The 19,368-nt window shown below is 37.7% G+C and overlaps 1 protein-coding gene across 2 annotated transcripts in view; it reads right to left on the bottom strand.

Annotated features, from left to right (window-relative positions):
* Positions 1-167: 167 nt before the first annotated feature.
* PEX3 (peroxisomal biogenesis factor 3) overlaps positions 168-19,368 on the bottom strand; it is a 21,031-nt gene continuing 1,830 nt past the window's right edge. The window contains exons 2-13 of one of the 2 annotated variants that reach the window (XM_074862718.1): positions 13,092-13,223; positions 11,623-11,704; positions 9,277-9,303; positions 7,910-7,953; positions 6,563-6,687; positions 5,157-5,223; positions 5,002-5,056; positions 4,569-4,725; positions 3,553-3,623; positions 2,610-2,732; positions 1,351-1,447; positions 168-940 (exon numbers count right to left, since the gene is read on the bottom strand). In XM_074862718.1, the coding sequence (XP_074718819.1) occupies positions 857-940; positions 1,351-1,447; positions 2,610-2,732; positions 3,553-3,623; positions 4,569-4,725; positions 5,002-5,056; positions 5,157-5,223; positions 6,563-6,687; positions 7,910-7,953; positions 9,277-9,303; positions 11,623-11,704; positions 13,092-13,223 (1,064 nt within the window). In that variant the 3' untranslated portion in view covers positions 168-856. The remainder of the gene's footprint in view (positions 941-1,350; positions 1,448-2,609; positions 2,733-3,552; positions 3,624-4,568; positions 4,726-5,001; positions 5,057-5,156; positions 5,224-6,562; positions 6,688-7,909; positions 7,954-9,276; positions 9,304-11,622; positions 11,705-13,091; positions 13,224-19,368) is intronic. The other variant, XM_074862719.1, reaches the window with a different exon arrangement.

Raw genomic sequence — 19,368 nt, 5'->3', positions numbered from 1 at the left:
ATTGTTTCGTGTAACCACTAAAGGCTTATTTTTTCTGAGTAACACTAAGAAGTGCAAAACTATTGCTGTGTAAGCTAAATTTACTCTTTCAGCTATGTCAGGATTAAGTGATGGGCCCAATGAAGTTATTACCTTTCCTGCTAGTAATGTTAATACACAAACAAAACTTTACATTAAAATATTTTATTACAATACAGACAATTGGGCTCAAAATTAATACAAATTAAGATAAAATATTTACAAGTTAATGTGTACAGTGTAGCTGTCTGAACAGCATAAACGAGAACTTCTAAAAATCCACATTCCTTTAGTATTAAGTAACAGAGAGAGCACCCCCCCCCAGCTTGTTCAAGAGGAACATGCATCAGTTGGCAAAGGCTTTCTGAAAAATGAGAGATTCTTTGAAATAAGATTTGTAAAATTAAGGGAGAAAAAAAAAAGTTTTCCTTTACAAAAAGAAAAATTTGGGAGGCAAGAGAGGCCTTCATTCTGGTACTTTGTGCTATTCTTAGATCACTAGCATTTTTCCAAAACTTACACACCCCAGGCAAATAAGTGTTTTTTTTGGTAACGTTGTAATACTGCCACCACATGCCATAAAAATAATCAAATGAATTATGGAAGAGTTTAACCACTTTTTTAATAGAAAAGTCTTTACATACAATGATTCTTTCAACAAGAATAGGTGTTTGAAACAGAATTCTATTAGAACAAATATGGGCTCACTCCCCCTTTTTTCAGAACGGTCTTTTTGCTGGTCTACCACTCCTACACCATTATAAAATTAACCCAAGTCTCATCAGTAGTCACAAGGGATTTGTTATAAATACAAGATCTATTTCTATAAATGTGCAGTTCATTTCTCTAGTTGCTGAGGGGTACTAAAAGCTTCATAAACATTAGCAGCAAAATCTTTCACTTGTTCCATCATCAACAGGTCCTGGAAGAAATTTAAAGAATAAATTTGCTTAATCACACATCCACCACTATTCTGGTTTTGCTGCAGTACATAAGTCATCATGAAATGAGCACCCAGCACTCCCACAGAGATATAACTCAAACTTCTTGCTTTAGAAAGGTTTATGAGCAGAGCTGTAAGTAGAACCAAGTTAAGAAACCTTCTTGTGCTCCTGCAGTTTAGCAGAGGGAAGAGGTTCTAGAAAAATAACATTTTTGGAAGATACAAATTTACAAAACTTACAAGTTATGTTTAAGTTACCCCAATTGTTTCTAATTTTTTTTTTTAAAAGCCACTGAAATTAAACAGAATGAAGTATGTTATTAAAAAGAAATATACAACATTCATTTCAAATTTTTTCTTGGGATATTTTAAATAAGCAAGATTCTTACCTGAACAAAGTGACTGGGTGTTTCACTGCATACTGAATGGATCTGTCCATTTATGATTGGAATTATCTTGGCTAAAGGAAGACTGACACTGGAAAGACTAGAAAAGAACAAAAGATATTGACCTAGACCTGCTCTGACATTAGTAACGCCACTAAATTTATTACAATTCTAAGTTATTACTACTTCAAAAGTAAGAGTTGAAAGACTACAAACTAAAATGTACAGCTGAAGTTTTTTTCCCTATCAAGTCTTTCATTTAATATAGAGAAGTACCAAAGCAAGTGTCCGTTGGTGTTCCTGTTACACGCACTTTCAAACTTGCTTCTCACACAAGAGGAATACAGTTTAGCCAGAGTCTTTACATGTGTGTATACGTAAACAGTTGTTAGAAGTGCCGGTCTACAATCTCACACTATTTCAAACTCTAAGCCAGGCTTAGGATAGACAGCCAAGCTACAGCCTTTGGGATATTTTAAGTGACCTAAATAGTATACATTTAAATAAAAACAGTACTCTGAGAGTTATTAAAATAAACATATATAAACCCAGTTGTTATTTAAGGTTTTCATTCTAATATTTTAGAAATCGTATTTTAAGGATTTGAACTCAGCTTTTGGATTTGTAACACTCTCACTGCACTGTTTAAAACCAGAGCTAACTTCAGAATGAAAGCTATTTTTAAACAGTGTTCTAGGAAGAGGCAGAAGATCTGGAATGTTAGTATCTTTTTTTCCAGCATACCTGCAAAGAACCTAAAGCTCTGCAGGTGCTTTGGCTACGTGTATTTGGAGAGTCACAGTACTGGCCACCTTCCTTGAGAACTGCAGTAACCGCCAGTCAGAGACCGGGGCGGACAGAGCTCCCTGCAGGGGAACACCCTCTTGCTCACGGCCTCAGTCACCACCAGTGGGGTAAAGCCTCCTTAGCTAGAAAGGCAGTCTGCTTGTACAGTGTTCAGGCAAGAAGTGGAAGGGATAGGTCTTCCGATTTCTACTTTTAGATCTGCAGGTGATGGTGGGAGATACCTCACATAAATTCTAGCAATTTTACGGGTGGGAAGAAACACGCAGTAAGAAGAAACTCCTGGCTGTCTACTTGACTTCAGTGAGTAGACTGCATTTATTCTTGAAGAGCAAGAAGCACAATTATTTCCAGCATGAGAACTTCAAGTAGACAAGAAAATCAATAGCCTTTTTTTGAATTCACTGTGAACTGAAAGCATTATTCACATGAGAACCACAACAAAAGAAAACAAATACCTATGTACAGAGCCACTCTGAGAAAGGTCCTGTTCAGTGGGTCGAAAAAACTCTGCCATATTGTCCAGCAGTCGACTGAATCCTCTATTTAAACATGTGCTCAATACTGTACTGAAGTCTGGACTGAAAAAAAAAGAAAAGAAGGTTTGATTCCTGGGATTTATTTTCTCAAACTAAAAAACCCTGCAAGTATTCAGTGCTACAGATGTCCCTCCCGTAAGGGAAGATGTATGACCCAGACAAGAGGCCATTAGTTTAGCCACCTCAAGAAAGACCAGCTCCCCAACAACTCCACAGCAAACCGATCAACAACCTAAACTCTACCCTAAGATTATTAGAACCCAGATAAATCTAAAGTGTTCCTCACTTCTCTTTCCTAGTAATAACATAGAAGGGACTTATCCTTAAAATGCCCCAGATCTCTAGCAGCTAAATTGTAAGAGTAGTGTGGCATTTGGCTCAATTCCCTCATATTCAATGTTTACTATAGAAGCCTCACTACTCTACTATAGTAGCTCTCTGGTAAAAGGATGCATACAACCACTCTCAAAACCATGCATTAAAAATAAATTCTGATAAGCCAAAACTGGTGTTTCATTTTATCAAAGCAAGTAAATCCAGTAAGATTACTCTCGATTTACCCTGCTTTAGCAGAAGAGAAGTACTCCTCTGTTCCTGCATAACTACAGAAAAGGTGAGGAAGAGACTGGAAAGGACACCCTGGTCATCTCCTTAAGACAGGATTATTTCTTATAAATAAGTTTCAGAGCTCTCAAATTTTGAAAATCACAGCCTACAATTAATGAATATAAAAACTGAATGCAGCAGAGTGGTTACATTTCACACATGAAATTTAACAGGTTTTTTACATGAAAGTAGTTGTCTTACATAAACAATAGTTGTTGGGAGAAGTTTAGTATGAATACAGGGTATTTCTTTATACCTTTCTAGCATATCTCTAGTTTCATTAAGTAATTTAATTGTAGCAACGTCTCTTTCTGTGAGTCCAAAGGCCTAAAAAAAGCAAAGACAGACACTATTTAGTAAGAAATCCATTGGCAACCGTAAAAATAAGAGTAGAAATTGAGGAGTTTTGTACCATGGAATTAGGTCAAGATGTATAAGTCAAATCTATTTAGATTTAGAGAGGATTTATTGTTGTAAATCAGATTTTATATAATTTATATTCTAATTTTCCCTTTAAATGGTCTCTGTAGGATTTTTTTTTTTTTACTAAAAACAATATTAGCAGGAAATACAGACTAATTGAGTGAAGTATTTTTTCTACTTCTGACCTCCAAAACTGAAATAAACCCTGCATATCAGCTTGACTTAAAGGGATAAGCGCATGTAGCCACACCAAAGCCAAAGTTTCTTCTTTATACTAGTGTAATACCAAGTTAAGAATGAGTTTTCTCCAACCTGTGGTGTGGATGGAGACAAACACCTTTAAAAAATGTAGGAAATTACCTTAATGTTACAAATGAGATTAGATACACCTTTCTCTTGACTCCTGTTCATTTTCCAGCCCAAAGCCACAAGGGACTCCAGCACACCAGCACCTTCTTGTACATCAGCCAAGATGTGACAGCCGCCCATGATGGCTGCTGGTACACAAGTGCAAGGTAGTGCAATTTAGCTTAGGGCTGAGTCAAGCTGCACTGTGTTACAGCGTGCGTCACAGGCTAAAAGCAGTAACTGGGCTGTGCTGCTGAGCTTGGAGCTGACATTCTGAGGACAACACTTATTTCAATCAAATCTGAAGAAAGTACAACTTTACTTTGCCTTGATTAAAGAGATAAGGACACTCAATTTACGATGGAAGAGGCATCGCCATTTATTAAAGATACAGATGCCATGATACAACTAGAGGACTGTTATGTACCCTTCCCTCCCCAAAACAAACAAACAAAAAACTCAGGATGAAGAAATGTAAATGAAAGAAATTGAAACAAGTACCTGGGTAGCCAAGGGGTTTTCTTCATCTGGCATCAAATAATGACATAAGGGAGAGTAAGGTGCAATCTGATCTGAATCTTTATGTTCCACTACTTCCCTGATATCTTTAAGTTTCTGTTCCAGCTCCAGAAGAGATAGGGTGTGCTTAAGGGAAATACTGGAAAGGAAAAAAAAAAAAGACTGCAGTCTTGATTGCAAAATGAATAACAATGCTTTGTTCTTCTACTGATAACACGTTCACAAGTCTGCTGTAGCAGATCCCAGTCTGCTATATTGGTTTGCACTGGCAGACATAGCCTGCTATAATAAAAACATTGTTTTGGAAAAAGTCAGTACGCCTTCCTTTTTTAAAATTCTAATAAAACTCATTGTTTTGGGAACAGTCATCATAATAAAGATTAAAATCTAACCACAGAGAAATAGAGGCTCTTACCTTCCAAAAACTTTATGCACAGCTTGTTTAACAATAGTTATTAGTTCAGTCAGTCCTAGAACAAGAAAAGTGTCAAAGTTATTCTCATGATTTGCTCAAGTCTAGAAAAAAGTAGTGTTTTGTTAAGTGTAGTTAGCTTATAATAAGCATCATACCGTCTCCTAAAAGGTGCTGAATACTTGATAAATATTGCTGCTGAACTTCAGGGGGAGCTAGTGGTGTCTGTGGGTGAAAAACAATGAACAGTTCTGTGACATGGCAACAGTAGAGAACAATGCACAAAATTTCAAACCTGTTGCGACCAACTTCATCTTTATAATACCCTACAGCAGATGGATTCCCCCGTTCTCACATAACTCTATAGCTTCTGACTGTCTTCCTGCCATCAACCCATAGATCTTCCATAAGTCCTCTGGCATTCTTCTCTTCAATGCTATACAGATCTCTCTTCCATTTTCAGTGGCACAGAAAAATCTTGCACTTTTCATTCATGTATAGTTAAGTCTCTTAAAACTGCATTGCAGATGAAACTAGACCCTCCGTCACCCCAAAAATTAAACCTAGTGGAATGGGATATTTATGCTCAACCCTAACAAAAATCTATCTGAGAGAAAAGAAGCTTTCAAGAACTGAGACAGGATCCCAATTTGCTCCGGTGGAGTGCCTCAGAGTTGGCCCTGTCAACCCACTTCTCTACTGGAAAAATATCAGAAAGGAAACATTTCTAGTCCAAACTCAACTTGCCCTTTTAAAAAAACTTTTTCAGGTTTTACAAAATGAAGCACAACCTCCATCAACCCTGGCCTCCCTAATGAAAGCTTTTCTTGGATCTGCCTTGACATGCTGTTCCTTGACTCTCAGCAGGAGCTATCACAGGGGCCATACGACAACTAATCAAAGTTTGTATCCATTATTTTAGATGAGCCATCCAACAATTTGCGGATCTTACTCTGTACAACGGGTACTTGCTTACTATGGGATTGGTTTATTTTTATTGAGCAGTGACAGATAAACTACATAAACAAAAAACAAGTCTTCTACCTTGCTTGGCCCCACCAACAGACATTTAAGGTAGACGGCCACCTGGTGTTAAATAGTCAAAATTTCAAAGACAACATTTTCTTCTTTAAGCCTAGGGAAAATTTAACTGGGGGAATTAATCTGTGCTAGAGAGACCTAAGCATTTATATCCATTTGCATACATATCTTGGATCATTCACACAGTATTACTGTTATAAAAAAAATTAAAGCAAAAAAATTATTTTCTGTTAGTGTTCAGATATGAAGTAACCTTCCTTAAGCAATACAAATGCGGACAAAAGGTATTCTTCAATATTGCTAGCATTTTGTTAAGAAACAGTATCATCAAATCATCCAAATTTAGAGGCTATTAAAACACATCAATATACTTCCAGTAATGCTTCCACATCTCCCACTCTTATAAGAGCTCTTGGTTTCATTCCAATATTCCTAAGGTATGCCCTTTTTATCTCTCACTAAATAATCTTTTCACTTTCAAGAAAGTGAAAGTTTTACCTTTGAAATAAAACAAGAAACTTACTGTGCCGTTTTTGCAGAGTGCAGCATTATCTAGGTAGATGTAACCGCCAATAATATTTAACTGGACTCGCAAAAGAACCACTAGCATACAGGTACTATATACAGCTACAATGCTTCTTGTGAAACCTTGAAAAGAGACAATAAAATAACTTCAAAGTCAAAGAAGTAAGGGTGAGCCAAGGAGGGAGAGTGCTCTCCAAGACTCAAGAAGTGCTGATGATTTTTAAATACACAGCCACTCTTCTCTCATTGGTTGTCATAATACACGTTTTCACAACACATATCCAAGATGGTCACGAGTCTAATATGTGCTGGAACTACATCTAAAGTGTCCCGTTTAAAGTCCTCTATTAATATAATTTTGCACATTACACAAGTTATTTTGGGAAAAAAATAAAAATTATACAAGTAGCTCCAGAAGGAAAATGGATGTACTGTCAAATCATCTTTCTTCACTAGGCCAGGAAACACACAGTATGTTAGCCCTCGTCATGCAACTAGGACACAGAAAGTGTAACAGTAGCTTGGGAAAAAAATTACCTAAGGCAGGAGCAGCTAGTATCTAAAGAAAGAAAATGAAAATGAGCATCAACTACCAGCCACTAGGCAACAGAGGATGTGTGGAAGAAGTGACATGAATAAATATGGATGAGTGCTGAGTAGCAAGAACATGGGAACAAAGGAGCTGGATCAAAAGTAGGATCTGTAAAGGTGTTGTGAAAAGGAGAAACAAAACCAGAAGGAAGGAAGGACAAAACCAGGGAGGTGGTGGGGATAACAAATGGTACTAAGGAATCAAAAGCAGTAAAAAAAAGCTCAGTAGTATTTCACTGCATAATTATCTGACTATCCTTCCTTCCTTTCCACTGCTTCCATCAGCTGATAAATAAAAAGATGAACCAGAGGGTTGGTTCTTAACCACTTCTATGGTGGTTCTCTCAAACAGGCTTGAAAAGAGGAAATTGCTGGTCATGTAAGGGCCGGCCTACATTTCCGATTGATGTTTTCTGTTAGGTTCAGTGTAGAACTTGCTGAAAAACTAGTTCAATTTTTATGTGATGACGCAGAAAGTTCTCACAAAGTTTTCTTGAGCAGGGTAACATGAAGGCCAATAAAGCTCTTCACGTTTGTCTCTGGGCTTCTACCTTTCCTTGGGGCTATGAAAAATTCCTTCATGAGGAGCTTTTGGGAGGGGAGGCAGGGAGGAGGTTTGCCATGTAGTTTGTTACACTATCTTCATATCTACTGAAACAACAACGCAGTGTGAAGTGTGCATTTTAAACGGTGTGAAAGTCATTTTAAATTTATGCTAAATATTATGCAGATGGAATCTTTTATTTCCACTTACTTATTATCTTTAAATCCTCCCATATTTCTAACTTGTTTGCTGGCCTGTGGGAAAAATAAATGGAAATATTAAACATTTAAAAGTATATTGTCCTTGGAAATTAATAAATATGTTCAACAAAATAGCAGTGCTCTAAGGCGAGCTCACTGAGCTACTGTAATTATTCAGGTCGGATTCATGTCTACATTGATTTGCCTTGTTCAGTTAAGTGGCATATAAACAATACACTATGAAGTCACAGAAAAGATATTCAAACTTTAATGTATAAATATAGTATTTAGTGATGTCAATTATACACTTATATTATCAATTTTGCGTTACAATGCTAAGCAGTCAGAAAAAGCCCACCGATGGTACGAAGCGGTCTTTTCTAGGACCTCGATCCTCTATAAACTTAATGTAGACCCTCAGTTCAGTAGGGCTTCCTGTACCCACCTGTGCATAATAAGCACAGGATCAGAATTTCTATATCCTACTTTCTTGCAAGATTTACCATTGCCTGATGCGGTTTTGAAGTTCAGGTTTGATCATCAGAAACCAAAAAGATCATGGCCATTTGTGGATAAGAAGTCTTGTGCCATCCACCCAAACACAAGTTGATCTTTTTTTATTGAGGCATGTTTACTTTTTTGACCTGACCAATCCCTAAAATTTTATATATTCTGCAGTCAAAAGAGCAAGACTGTAGATTGCATAGATACACCTGAACTGCCTAAGGTACGTTGCACATTTACAACTCCTATCCAGAAGTAACGTTAGCAACATAGCAGCAGTAGCAGAGATAAGAGCAGGCTAACCATCCAAAAAGTTTCATCAGCCATTCTTGCCTGTTAAGCACTGTCAGTAAAGAATGGCTACTGTATCTCTATTGTGGAAGAAATATATTGTGGAAGTCACTCAGAGAAACATTTGGTAATTTCTTTGGATTGGAATTAACACTTAAATATTTAGGGCATAGTTCAGATTAACCTAGACTTTACAGTAACCTAGTTTATAAAAATAATACACTTTTCACAGAAATCATCTCTCTTTACAGGCACAACATGTGCACTTTGGCATTAGTTTGACCATTGTATCACTTAAATAAACAATGAATTTTTAAGCTCGCTGCTATTAAATAATGCAAATTAAGTGATATAATAAACTATTAAGTCTACAACTCCCAAAAAAGTAGAGACAGATTAAGGAAAGGATAGTTGGAAGAGATACAAGGATCCATGGCACATACAAAAACAGTTTACTTCTCATTTTGCAAGCTAAATCAACAGTTTTAAAAGCTATTCTAAAGCAAAACAAAGACTGTTAAGAAAATACAGTAATATTTCTATGGATAAAACACACAACAGGACTCAAAGACATATTGTTACTTATGAGTGGTAAGTTTTCCATGCCAACTGAAGAGAAAGAGAAGCCAATACATCAATGTCAGCCAACTACATTTGCACCTATTATGTCAAAACATTTTCTAGAGCTCATGCTTACAGTTCTTCCTCACAATGTAAGGCAACAGCCAGGTAACAGTTTAAGTCTGCAAGCATTAAGCCTAACAGTGGAAATAGATTTTTCAGTCTTCATCTGCTGCAATTTACTAAGACCCAGATGCTACTCAAAACTCAACTTTTATTTCACTTTTATTTATTTGGAAAACCATTACCTGCTCTGGAAGCAAAAAGCAATGCAAACAAAAAACCAGAGGTTTGGAATAAAGCCAAGTGCTGAATAGGTGGGAGATACACAACTTCCACAAGTCTACAGCAGCAGGTACTTCACCTCATCTCAGTCACATTGCTTTGAAAAGAGGAGGACAGGCAGCAAGAACATATGTGGTCTTGTATGCCACTCCCTCTTTAAAAGTTTCTCTGGAAGACTGAAGACCTCAACCTGCTTACACCCGCAACCTACCACTGGCCGCCCCAAATTACCAAAACAATGTAAAAAAGGTTTGAATCAAGGAAGTGAATGGACTTAAAGTTAAAGGAGTTTACCTAAGCCATTAATGGGATCTATACCATATTATAGGTTATGTAAAAAAAATAATACATCTTCAGGAACATTAAGAAAGGTAAATCTCCACATCTACTCTTTTGTATATTCAATGACAGCACTCAAAGGTCTGGAGCCATTTGATTCATTTTCTCACGTGGTAGTTGAAAGAAAACAAATCTATACCTCCATGTGTAGCACAAGAATGCAGAGCTTCTTCAAAGACTCACTTCAAAGTGGAATGAGCCCTGATGGCTCACTCCATGATCCATGCCTTCCCAAGCCCTTCTCTACATTGTCAGTTCAAAAAGTTCAAGCATCTAGCTACAACTTCTTCAGCATAAGTCAAAAAAGGAAGCATTAAGGCACAAACTCCACTGTAGGATACACCCTAAATGGACATCCATGCTTCCAGGACATTGCATGTAACCAGCATTTAAAAAAAGAAAATTTGTTTTCAGAAACACATAATAATATCGAAAAGTCTCATCTCCATTTTCACTGGGATTACTGGAATTTGGAAGCGTGTCACCATAGTCATAAACTGCTTCAACTAGTCAAACAAGTTAGAGACACCAGATATATTTTGATAGAAGAATGCATGCTACAGAGGACAAACTAAGGCACTGTATGTCCCAACCACTGAATAAAGGATTACAGGCCTTTGTAGACTATTTTGCTGCACAGTCCAGAAGACAAATCTGGTGATCCACAAGATCTTTTTCCTTCAGGTTAATTTTTCACTGAGTAAAACTCTTACTATGGCAAATATATTAAACATTCCATTAAAATTAACTTTTCCTAATTTCTTGTTATTTGGGGTAAATAATACTCAATTACAATTGCAAATTCTCAGATAATCCATTATAAAAACATTTTTCAGGCTGTAATTCCCACTTTAAATACTACATTCTGTTGCCTTGTGGGAGTTTGACTGAAAAGATACAATGATTGCATAGGTAATTATTAAATGCTATACAGCTGAAGTTATAGCTATATAAATAAGCTAGTGGGAGGTAAACTAGAAAGGCAGCCTAGAGTGAGCCGGTGTTAACTGCCTACGTAACACACTTACTCCATGCCAAATGCCAAGCATCATACTCTACTTTTAAGGTATGCTATTACATGCTTTATGTATTTAAAAATATGCTATTTGTTCCTGAAGTTATAAGGAAAGCAAAGGTGTTTTCTGACAGGGAAGCATCCCTCTTAATGTATGACATGCCCCTATTTGTTCTGCTTCAAAAAAGAAATAAAAAACCCAAACAACTTCTTATAGCTTACATCCATTTGCAATCTCATCTTGGATGCTTTCCACTACTATTCATGTCTGACCCTGGTAAGATTACATAGACATTTTTACAAACACAGTATCAACAACTCAGTCAAGATACTGTGTCCTGTTTAAGAGAGGACTAGACCCTCTAAGTACTTTTATCTGCCTATCTTATAAGCACTTCAATAAAAACCATGGCTCTCACTGAAGCATCTTAAAGGAACTATTATTTCTTGTACTGTTTGGAAAATGCCAGCCATACCTATCAAAATACATCTAATACAACACAAAATATTTCAATAGTGATTTCAAAATACTTTAAGACTAGTGACTCAATGGGACACAGAAACAAAATCCCGCATGCTTTCTACATTATAAATATATCATTTGAAAAAAACTCTTATCTTGTGATCAAAACAAGTGATCTTTAACACAATTAACAAAACAGTCTTACCTATTTTTAAGAAGAGATGTGAGACTCTCAGAATTTAACTGATGCATTAAAGCATCCCTCAATGTTGGAAGCATTGACAGCACTGTTATTGAAAGAAAAAAGAAAAAAATCTGTCAACATAAAAATCATCACAAACCTATCCCCTGCTCTCACTGAGTAGCTGCTATACAACGTAAATCCCATTGCTCAAGAGGCAAAGCTGGGAGAACAAACAAAATAGGAAACCCTGGGAGCACTCAGAAGGGCAGTTGCCTGCATGCCTCTTACGAGCTTGGGCACAGTGCTGCCCTTACGTGGCTACATGTCTTTGTTGGCTCCAGCTGCAGATGTGTACTCTCAGCTTGTGTATGTGCAGATACATGCCTTCAACTCCCCAGAATAAAGTCTGGCGAAAATCTACACTGTTGCATTTCTCCAAATGAGGAGGAAAAGCTCTGAGGTTTGTTTTTATCCTGACGAGAGATCCAAAGAAAGATGAGTTTTTAAAAAAACCAAGAAAGCTGTTGGGAAAAAATCCTTTACTTTCAGAATATTCAATGTCCAATCTGCTGTTATACGATGGGAACAGGAAATGGACATGCACAGAACATAATAAATACTAAGAACAAAATATGAAAAATCTTGACAACAGTGCACGCTGCCAGACAGAAGGTACTTTGTACAATGAAAGGCAAAGGAAAATTAAGTCCTTTCAGTAAAATCCATCCCAGCACTACAAAATGGAAAAAGATGAAAATACCACGGTATTTCACGTCAGGGTAAACACAGCGCACCAAAAGCATCTGCAGCCACCCAAGAAGCTATTACAAATTTCAACAGGAGAAGAAAATGCTGCCCAATTTGTTTCATAGAAATGGTTTTGAATGGCCCATATTTACAAGAATGACAAGGATTCTGTTAAACCCTACCCTACTATCTCCTCTGCAGAAATCCAAAGACCAGTGCTGTAATATAAACACTTCCACTTTCTGCACCCCAGCTAGTGAGATACCTTTTAATTGTTCAAATGTAGGGAACTAATGGACTGACGTGCACCTTACCAGTAAGTAAAAATTACCCACCAAGCTCTGTGTAGCTTACTAACAATGTGCTACAGTAAAATAATCCTGCTGTAAATTCAGTATTGTTTGAATCTTGGTGCTGTTTCATACCTCAATACAACATGCAGTTTAGGGCAATACACAAAAGAGTCTTGAAGTGACAAAAAATTGGAACCTGCATGTATGTTTGTATGTATTATAGATGGATATATTCAAACCAAGGGTTAAGATGACCCCTAGAAATCCCTTCAATCCTCTGTTCTGGAGATTCTGTTTTTACCACGCAAAATGACTCTATTTGTGTATTAGTATTTAATTAATATTTTGAATTCACCTACGTTTCTTATGCTTCTTCCATACTGTCAATATTTAGTATAAATCCCCAAATAATTCCACCTATCAAAACCAGTAGCTATTTCCTTATCTTACCTGTCATATTGCACGTCCTCTGATTACTTTCAAAATGATACTGCCTTCGCGCTTGGGCGATATATTCAGCTGCCTCTCGTTCTTGGATTTCTCTGATTTTCTTCTGCCCATATTTTCCCAGTAAATAGACTCCTACAGAGAGATTTTCACATTACAAGCTGCTTTAAAAATGTGACAAAGGCCCCTTCAGTCTGTTTTGATTTTAAGGGTACATAGAGGTTTTTTTGGGATATGTGAGTCTTAAGTATTTTAATACTGATTGACAAAGTAATACTCAGAAATGTTTTCAAAATTAATTAAAATGTGAAGGGTAATGAATCATTATTAAAAAAACTTTTTTGAGAAGAGATATCTTGCCTTTCAAGGAAGGCATTTTTGGTACTACTGCAATGTGAACAACTAGTACTGAAGAGAGATTGAAGCAAATATTGGGAAGAGAAAAAATGTAGGGTAACAAAAACAAATTATAAAGAAATTGAAATGCACAGGTCTGGAGATGGATGGAAATTTATTTTTTTTTAAAGGATATCACTCTAAAATTAGCAGAAGTGAAAGATAAAACTCAAGTCTTAAAAATCACATAAGCAAAAAATGTTACAGACTAACACTTCCTCCATTTGGTCCTGAAACTTGTCTGTAGGAAGAACCTTCGCTTCGGTGGGGCTTGACTGTGGCTCTCTTATTTCTAACCAGGCCTAGTTCCTACTCTCCAGTCTCACTCTTCTACCCTTGAGGATCTGATCATCCCTCATCACCCTCACTATGAATCTCTACATTTCCTCCTCTCCCAACATACATCCCTTTGAAGTTTCCCCCAACTGCTCTTCTCACACCACCAGGGGCTCAGAGATCTGTCCAGGCTGCCCCCAGCCCTCTTGTCTTTCTTCATCTCCATCTTCCTTTCTAAGCCATTCCTCAAGATACCACTACATCTTCTAAACTTATCCTCAGCACCTTTGGTCACAGCAAGCTGCTTTGCATTAACTTCTCCCCCTCCACCAAGGGCTTTTCATAACACCTCCTATGTATCACATTCATCTGCTGCCTCCTGTATGCACTGGTAGCAGCAGTTACCTATTCAGGGGCATAAACAAGCTCTTCCCATGTTCTTTCATGCAAGAAGTGGGAGGAGAAAATAAGGAAGGAACAAACACAAGCAGAAAAGACTATTATACAAGTTATCATCTTCTGTCCACTGGGGAGCAATCCCCTAAGTACTGAAACCCCTCTGCAGAATGTCAGCTCCAACTCTGTCAAGTCAATAATGATACACAGAAGAAAGAATATCAAGTCTTTATTTTTTTCTACCAAGCACTTTCGAAGGTCATAAACACAGAGCTACAAAGTTTTCTTCAAACCAAGGGTTTTACATTTCAAAGTTAATATCTGATTGAGGCATTTAACAGTTGCTGGATGCTGAAAGTTTTAAAACTGTTTTTACAAGCCCGATCCACAAAAACTAAAAAAAAAAACCCAAAAAACCCAAACTCCCCAAGATTTTGAATTCAGCTACATTTTTTAGGTCATTAAAACTTTTCAATACATTCTCCAAAACTATCATTAGTATTTCAAAAGGCTTTTCAACTTTGTGCCCCAATATTTATGGTTGAAAAAAAAATCTGGCTATTCATATCGGCATTATGTTTCCTAATAGGCAGCCACAAGCCAGACAAGTTTGGAACAACCACAGTCACTTCCATTTATTTCCCAAAAGCCTCATAAAATAAAAATGGGGAAGTCACTCTTTCTTGCTTCAGCCTTTAGGCAGCCTAACCATTTGCCATGTAGAAGATTCACCCCATTAGATGCAAACTTTAATATTATGGTTCCATATACATAAAATGCAATTTTACCACTGTAAATTGTTAACCAAAATGAGACTTCATAAATAACAATTATTTTTCTCTACAAAGTTATCAATTCTTGCTGCTAAGAATATATATTTAGAACACAACTGTCAGGGTACTGATTTTTTTTTTTCAGTTAACATACTGAAACAGCAACAATTTTTTTAGTATTAGCAAATAATTTTTGAACACAAGATTTTTCCAATCATTTTATCCCACTTCATTTTTCACATTACATTCACACATATCCAAATGACTACTTTTGTTTATTTTTTCCCCTTAAAATAAGTCCTTTAACTCCAGGTTTTGTGTCAGAGAAGTCCTAAGTATAAAAAAAACCTTCTTCCAAAACATACACAGGACACAGGCAGATACACAAACAATTCAAGAAGAATCATGTGCATGCCCTTGAGTGATATGCTGGAGTAGCACCTTTATAATTAAGATTGAGACAGCTGATTGCTTAATACTCGATTGTTAAAGCTGTGTGATTACTCTGTAATGAGAGCTGCTGTGCCCCATGAGAGTACAGAGTTGCATTAGCAGTCATCCAGGTTTAACAAGGAGTTTCCAGACAAAATACTTGTCTAAAATGATGCAACACCAGCTACTACTAGTCTTATTTCTCCCCGCCTCCCCTGAACTAAGCCATAACTTTGACCCACCACTGAGAGATGTTATTTACTCCGGTATCATCCTCATCTTTGGGAACACAATTCATTAGAGGTTAACCAAGGTAAAAGTTACACCATGCACATGGCTTAAGCAAAACCAATGAACAACAAAGAAGTTGCCTCTGTTACTAACAGCATGGCTCGTTGTCAGCTTTGTGGCAGTAAACTTCTGCCCACTGGTCACTCCTGGCTGAACTCAGAGCCTCTGCAAGTCTCCAGCTTATGATATATTTGAAGGAGCCGCCAGCCTGGCAGTCGGTCTGCCTGTGTGTTCACATGTTACTTTCGAACCACTGTGTACACTGATACATGTAGCATTAATTCAGAAGACTTGAAAACAACACACTTTGAAGAAGTCCAGGCTGAATGCATCACATGAAAACACTGTCACCCAGAGTTGGAAGCAGGACCAGAGAAAGATGCATCCCAAGAACTGTCAAGTCAAGTCAGCTAACGTGCCTGTAGGAAATTACACTGGCATTTTGAGAATCCCTGTTGTTACAAACAAGCACAGTGAACACCAACTGTTTACAACAGCTAATATAACTTGATTTTACCTCTCAGTATGGGATAGGAGGTCTGCAAAAAGTGGCAGCAGCAACATTTTACTCATGTCTAATTAGCTAAACTATTGTATAGATGGAACTTCATACTGAATCTTTCCCATATGTTCCATATAAAACCAGGAATTAAGAAAATTCAGCAATAATGAGACCACCAGAAAGATAATTTCTATGTAAACCTTTTTCTGCCTTCATTAACATGTGAACTATACAACCAACACTTCTGAATCACAGAGGGTTCAGAAACAGAGGAGTGGTACAAACTAGGACTACATTACCCAGTAACAGAACCTGCAGGTACAAGGAATCTCAATAAGGGTCTTGAACTACAATTCATTCTGCTTTAAAATTGATCTACAAAGTGAAATGTATTTATATCTGTATTGGCTGTCTGTGCTGGTTTGGGCTGGGATAGAGTTAATTTTCTTCATACTAGCTGGTACGGGCTATGCTTTGGATTTGTGCTGAAAACAGTGTTGATAGTACAGAGATGTTTTTGTATTGCTGAGCAGTGCTTACACAGAGTCAAGGCCTTTCCTGCTTCTCACCCCACCCCACTAGCAAGGATGCTGGGGGTGCACAAGAAGTTGGGAGGGGTCACAGCAGGGACAACTGACCCCAGCTGACCAAAGGGATATTCCATACCATACAGCACCCTGCTCAGCAATATAACTAGAGGGGAGGTTGGCAGAGGGGCTGCTGCTTGGGGCCTGGCTGGGCATCGGTTGGTTGGTGGTGAGCAACTGTCTTCACTTCCACCACTTGTCTTCCTTGGGTTTTATTTTTCCCCTCTGTTATTCCTCCTCCCCCTTTTCCTTACAATTTATTATTTTAATTATTTAAACTGTTTTTATCTCAACCCATGTGTTTTCTCACTTTTACCCTTCCAGTTCTCTCCCCCATCCCATGGAGCAGGGGTGTGTGGGTGTGTGTGAGTGAGTGGCTGTGTAGTGCTTAGCTGTTGGCCAGGGTTAAACTACAACACTGTCCTACAACACTGAGAACACCCAGGGTCTACAATACCCATATCCTGTGGAAGAAACAGTTTGATTCATCTGTTAACAGTGAATTGCGATAAAAGTGCTCTAATATGTCTCTGTAGCCCTCTTTGGCTGTAGCATTGTATAGTCTCTTCCCATCTAAATTTAAGTAATGGAAGTAGCTTACAGAATCTGCAGGCTCTTACATATTCATGCCAGTGGCCTCAAACAGGTAGGATATTTCTCACATCACATAACTTACGGCTTACCTCTCCCTTAGCCCTTTCCTTTCTTCACAGGTAGAACAGAGAGATGAGCAGAAGGGTGGGATAGGTAACAAGGAGGCATCAAGTTTTCAGGAAACCTCTTTATAACCTTATGTAACCTTTACCCTCACTGCCATACTTTCCTCAGGAAAAAAAAAAAGGGGGGGGAAATTTTCAGTTTTAAGAATTTTATTATGTAGAAATTGCACTGACACATAGAAGCCTGCATCCTTCCAGAACATTGATAGCTCCCTAAGTTGTGGTTTGTCCTTACGTACAAGCAAGCCCTGCATCAACTGTCATACAACTGCCCCATTATGGTTGAAAATCATATTTAAAATAGGAAGGCACCAAAGCCTTATTTTCTTGGTACCACTGAGTCCCACCAAAACCTATTTAACGCCCCTGCACTCAGTCACAAACCAAGACAACTTTCTCTGCTAAGCAGACTTCTGAACTGAAACATTCCTTCTGCAAACCAAAGGTTGCGACAGATGAAATTGAGCAATAACTCATTCACCACTGAAATCAGAACCAAACATTGCAGACACACCCTCAACTTGTTCTTCTACTGCAGTGAGAGAATTTCAACAGTGAATCATTTTGTAATATCCATTGAAATCTGCCTTCAACACTGAGCACTGAGACAGAAGCCACTTTAAGGTAAATCTACCTATCCAACAGGAACAAGTGAACATAACAATCCTTGCAGCTCCATCATGCTAGCTCTCCCTACTTTAAGTATGTCTAGTGGGTTTGATCCCAGATCACCAGCTTTTGCTCACTTGAAGAGATTTAAGTCTATTTAGTATGCAATTTACTTTATATTGCTAAAAGAAGAGACTTCTGAAGAAAGGGTCTTTGCTAAATTGAGGTCTTCTCAACCCCGCTCTATGGTTAAGGAAAGATTACGCCTATTTCAGTTGCTTTTCCCTCAATTTGAGCTCTTACTGTATCTTCATAAGCAGAAAAATCTGTTGCAGTGTTGAGATTGACAGAAATTACACTAAGCATGACAGCAACTGATAACGCACAAGGAACCCATCTCAGTAAACAGAGGAAAGGCTACTAACCGACTCAGATTTTGGTGCAGTAATTCTTCAGTAACACAACACTGATACAACATTGTATCAGTAATAATGTAGAGACTCTTCTGTCCTGTCTAACGAATCATTAAACACTCATATTAATCTCTGACCATGTGCCAGTTAAAGACTTAAAATCATTAAACCCTGTGATGTCCCGTTTTCCTTGTTACATCCTTCTTCCCAGAAAATGCACCTACAGCTCTTAAAAAAAAACAAACAGGAAAACACCACCACCAGAGAGATGTAGATTCCAGTCTCTGGTATTAAATCAGCAGATTTGGATGCTTTTCTTAAATCATTCAGCCACTTCCAAATATTCTGTCTTCAAGTAAAAGCAGCAATTTAAAGTTGCATTCTACCTTTCAACATTAGGCAGTATTTTTTTGAGGAGAGTCCGCTGTGCATCTGAGAGTTCTGATTTATTAGTGGTGGCATTACCATAGCTCCTGGAGTTATTTTAAGGTCTGATCCATAACTAACATGGAGATGGCCAAAGCACTCACAATTCAGCTGCTGAACAACTGTAGTGCAGCACTCTGCAGTAAATCCCTCCAACTCCCAGGCTGCCCTAAAATACCATCGTGCAAGTTGCAGCTGGTAGCAGCTCATGATGTTCTCCTGCTTGCAGATGCCCCGATTTACTACAGAGTCTCAAATACAAAAAAGCAATTCTCTACAGTCCGCAAATACAACACAGCCTGATAAAACAGGTATTTGATCCATGCTGCAGGCAATGACAGCACTGTTCAATATTTTCAGTCAGAAGTTGAAATGCTTGTTAGAAGAGAAACATATTGGGGTTTTTTTTGATTGGTCATACTTTAAATGACTTTATTTTAGTCCCTGATTATTCTTTTAA

Source organism: Strix uralensis, chromosome 3 (genome assembly GCF_047716275.1).
Source record: "Strix uralensis isolate ZFMK-TIS-50842 chromosome 3, bStrUra1, whole genome shotgun sequence".
In the NCBI taxonomy this organism is placed as follows: domain Eukaryota; kingdom Metazoa; phylum Chordata; class Aves; order Strigiformes; family Strigidae; genus Strix; species Strix uralensis.
The sequence above is the reverse complement of the archived record's forward strand: the minus strand, read 5'-3'. Positions and strand labels throughout refer to the sequence as shown.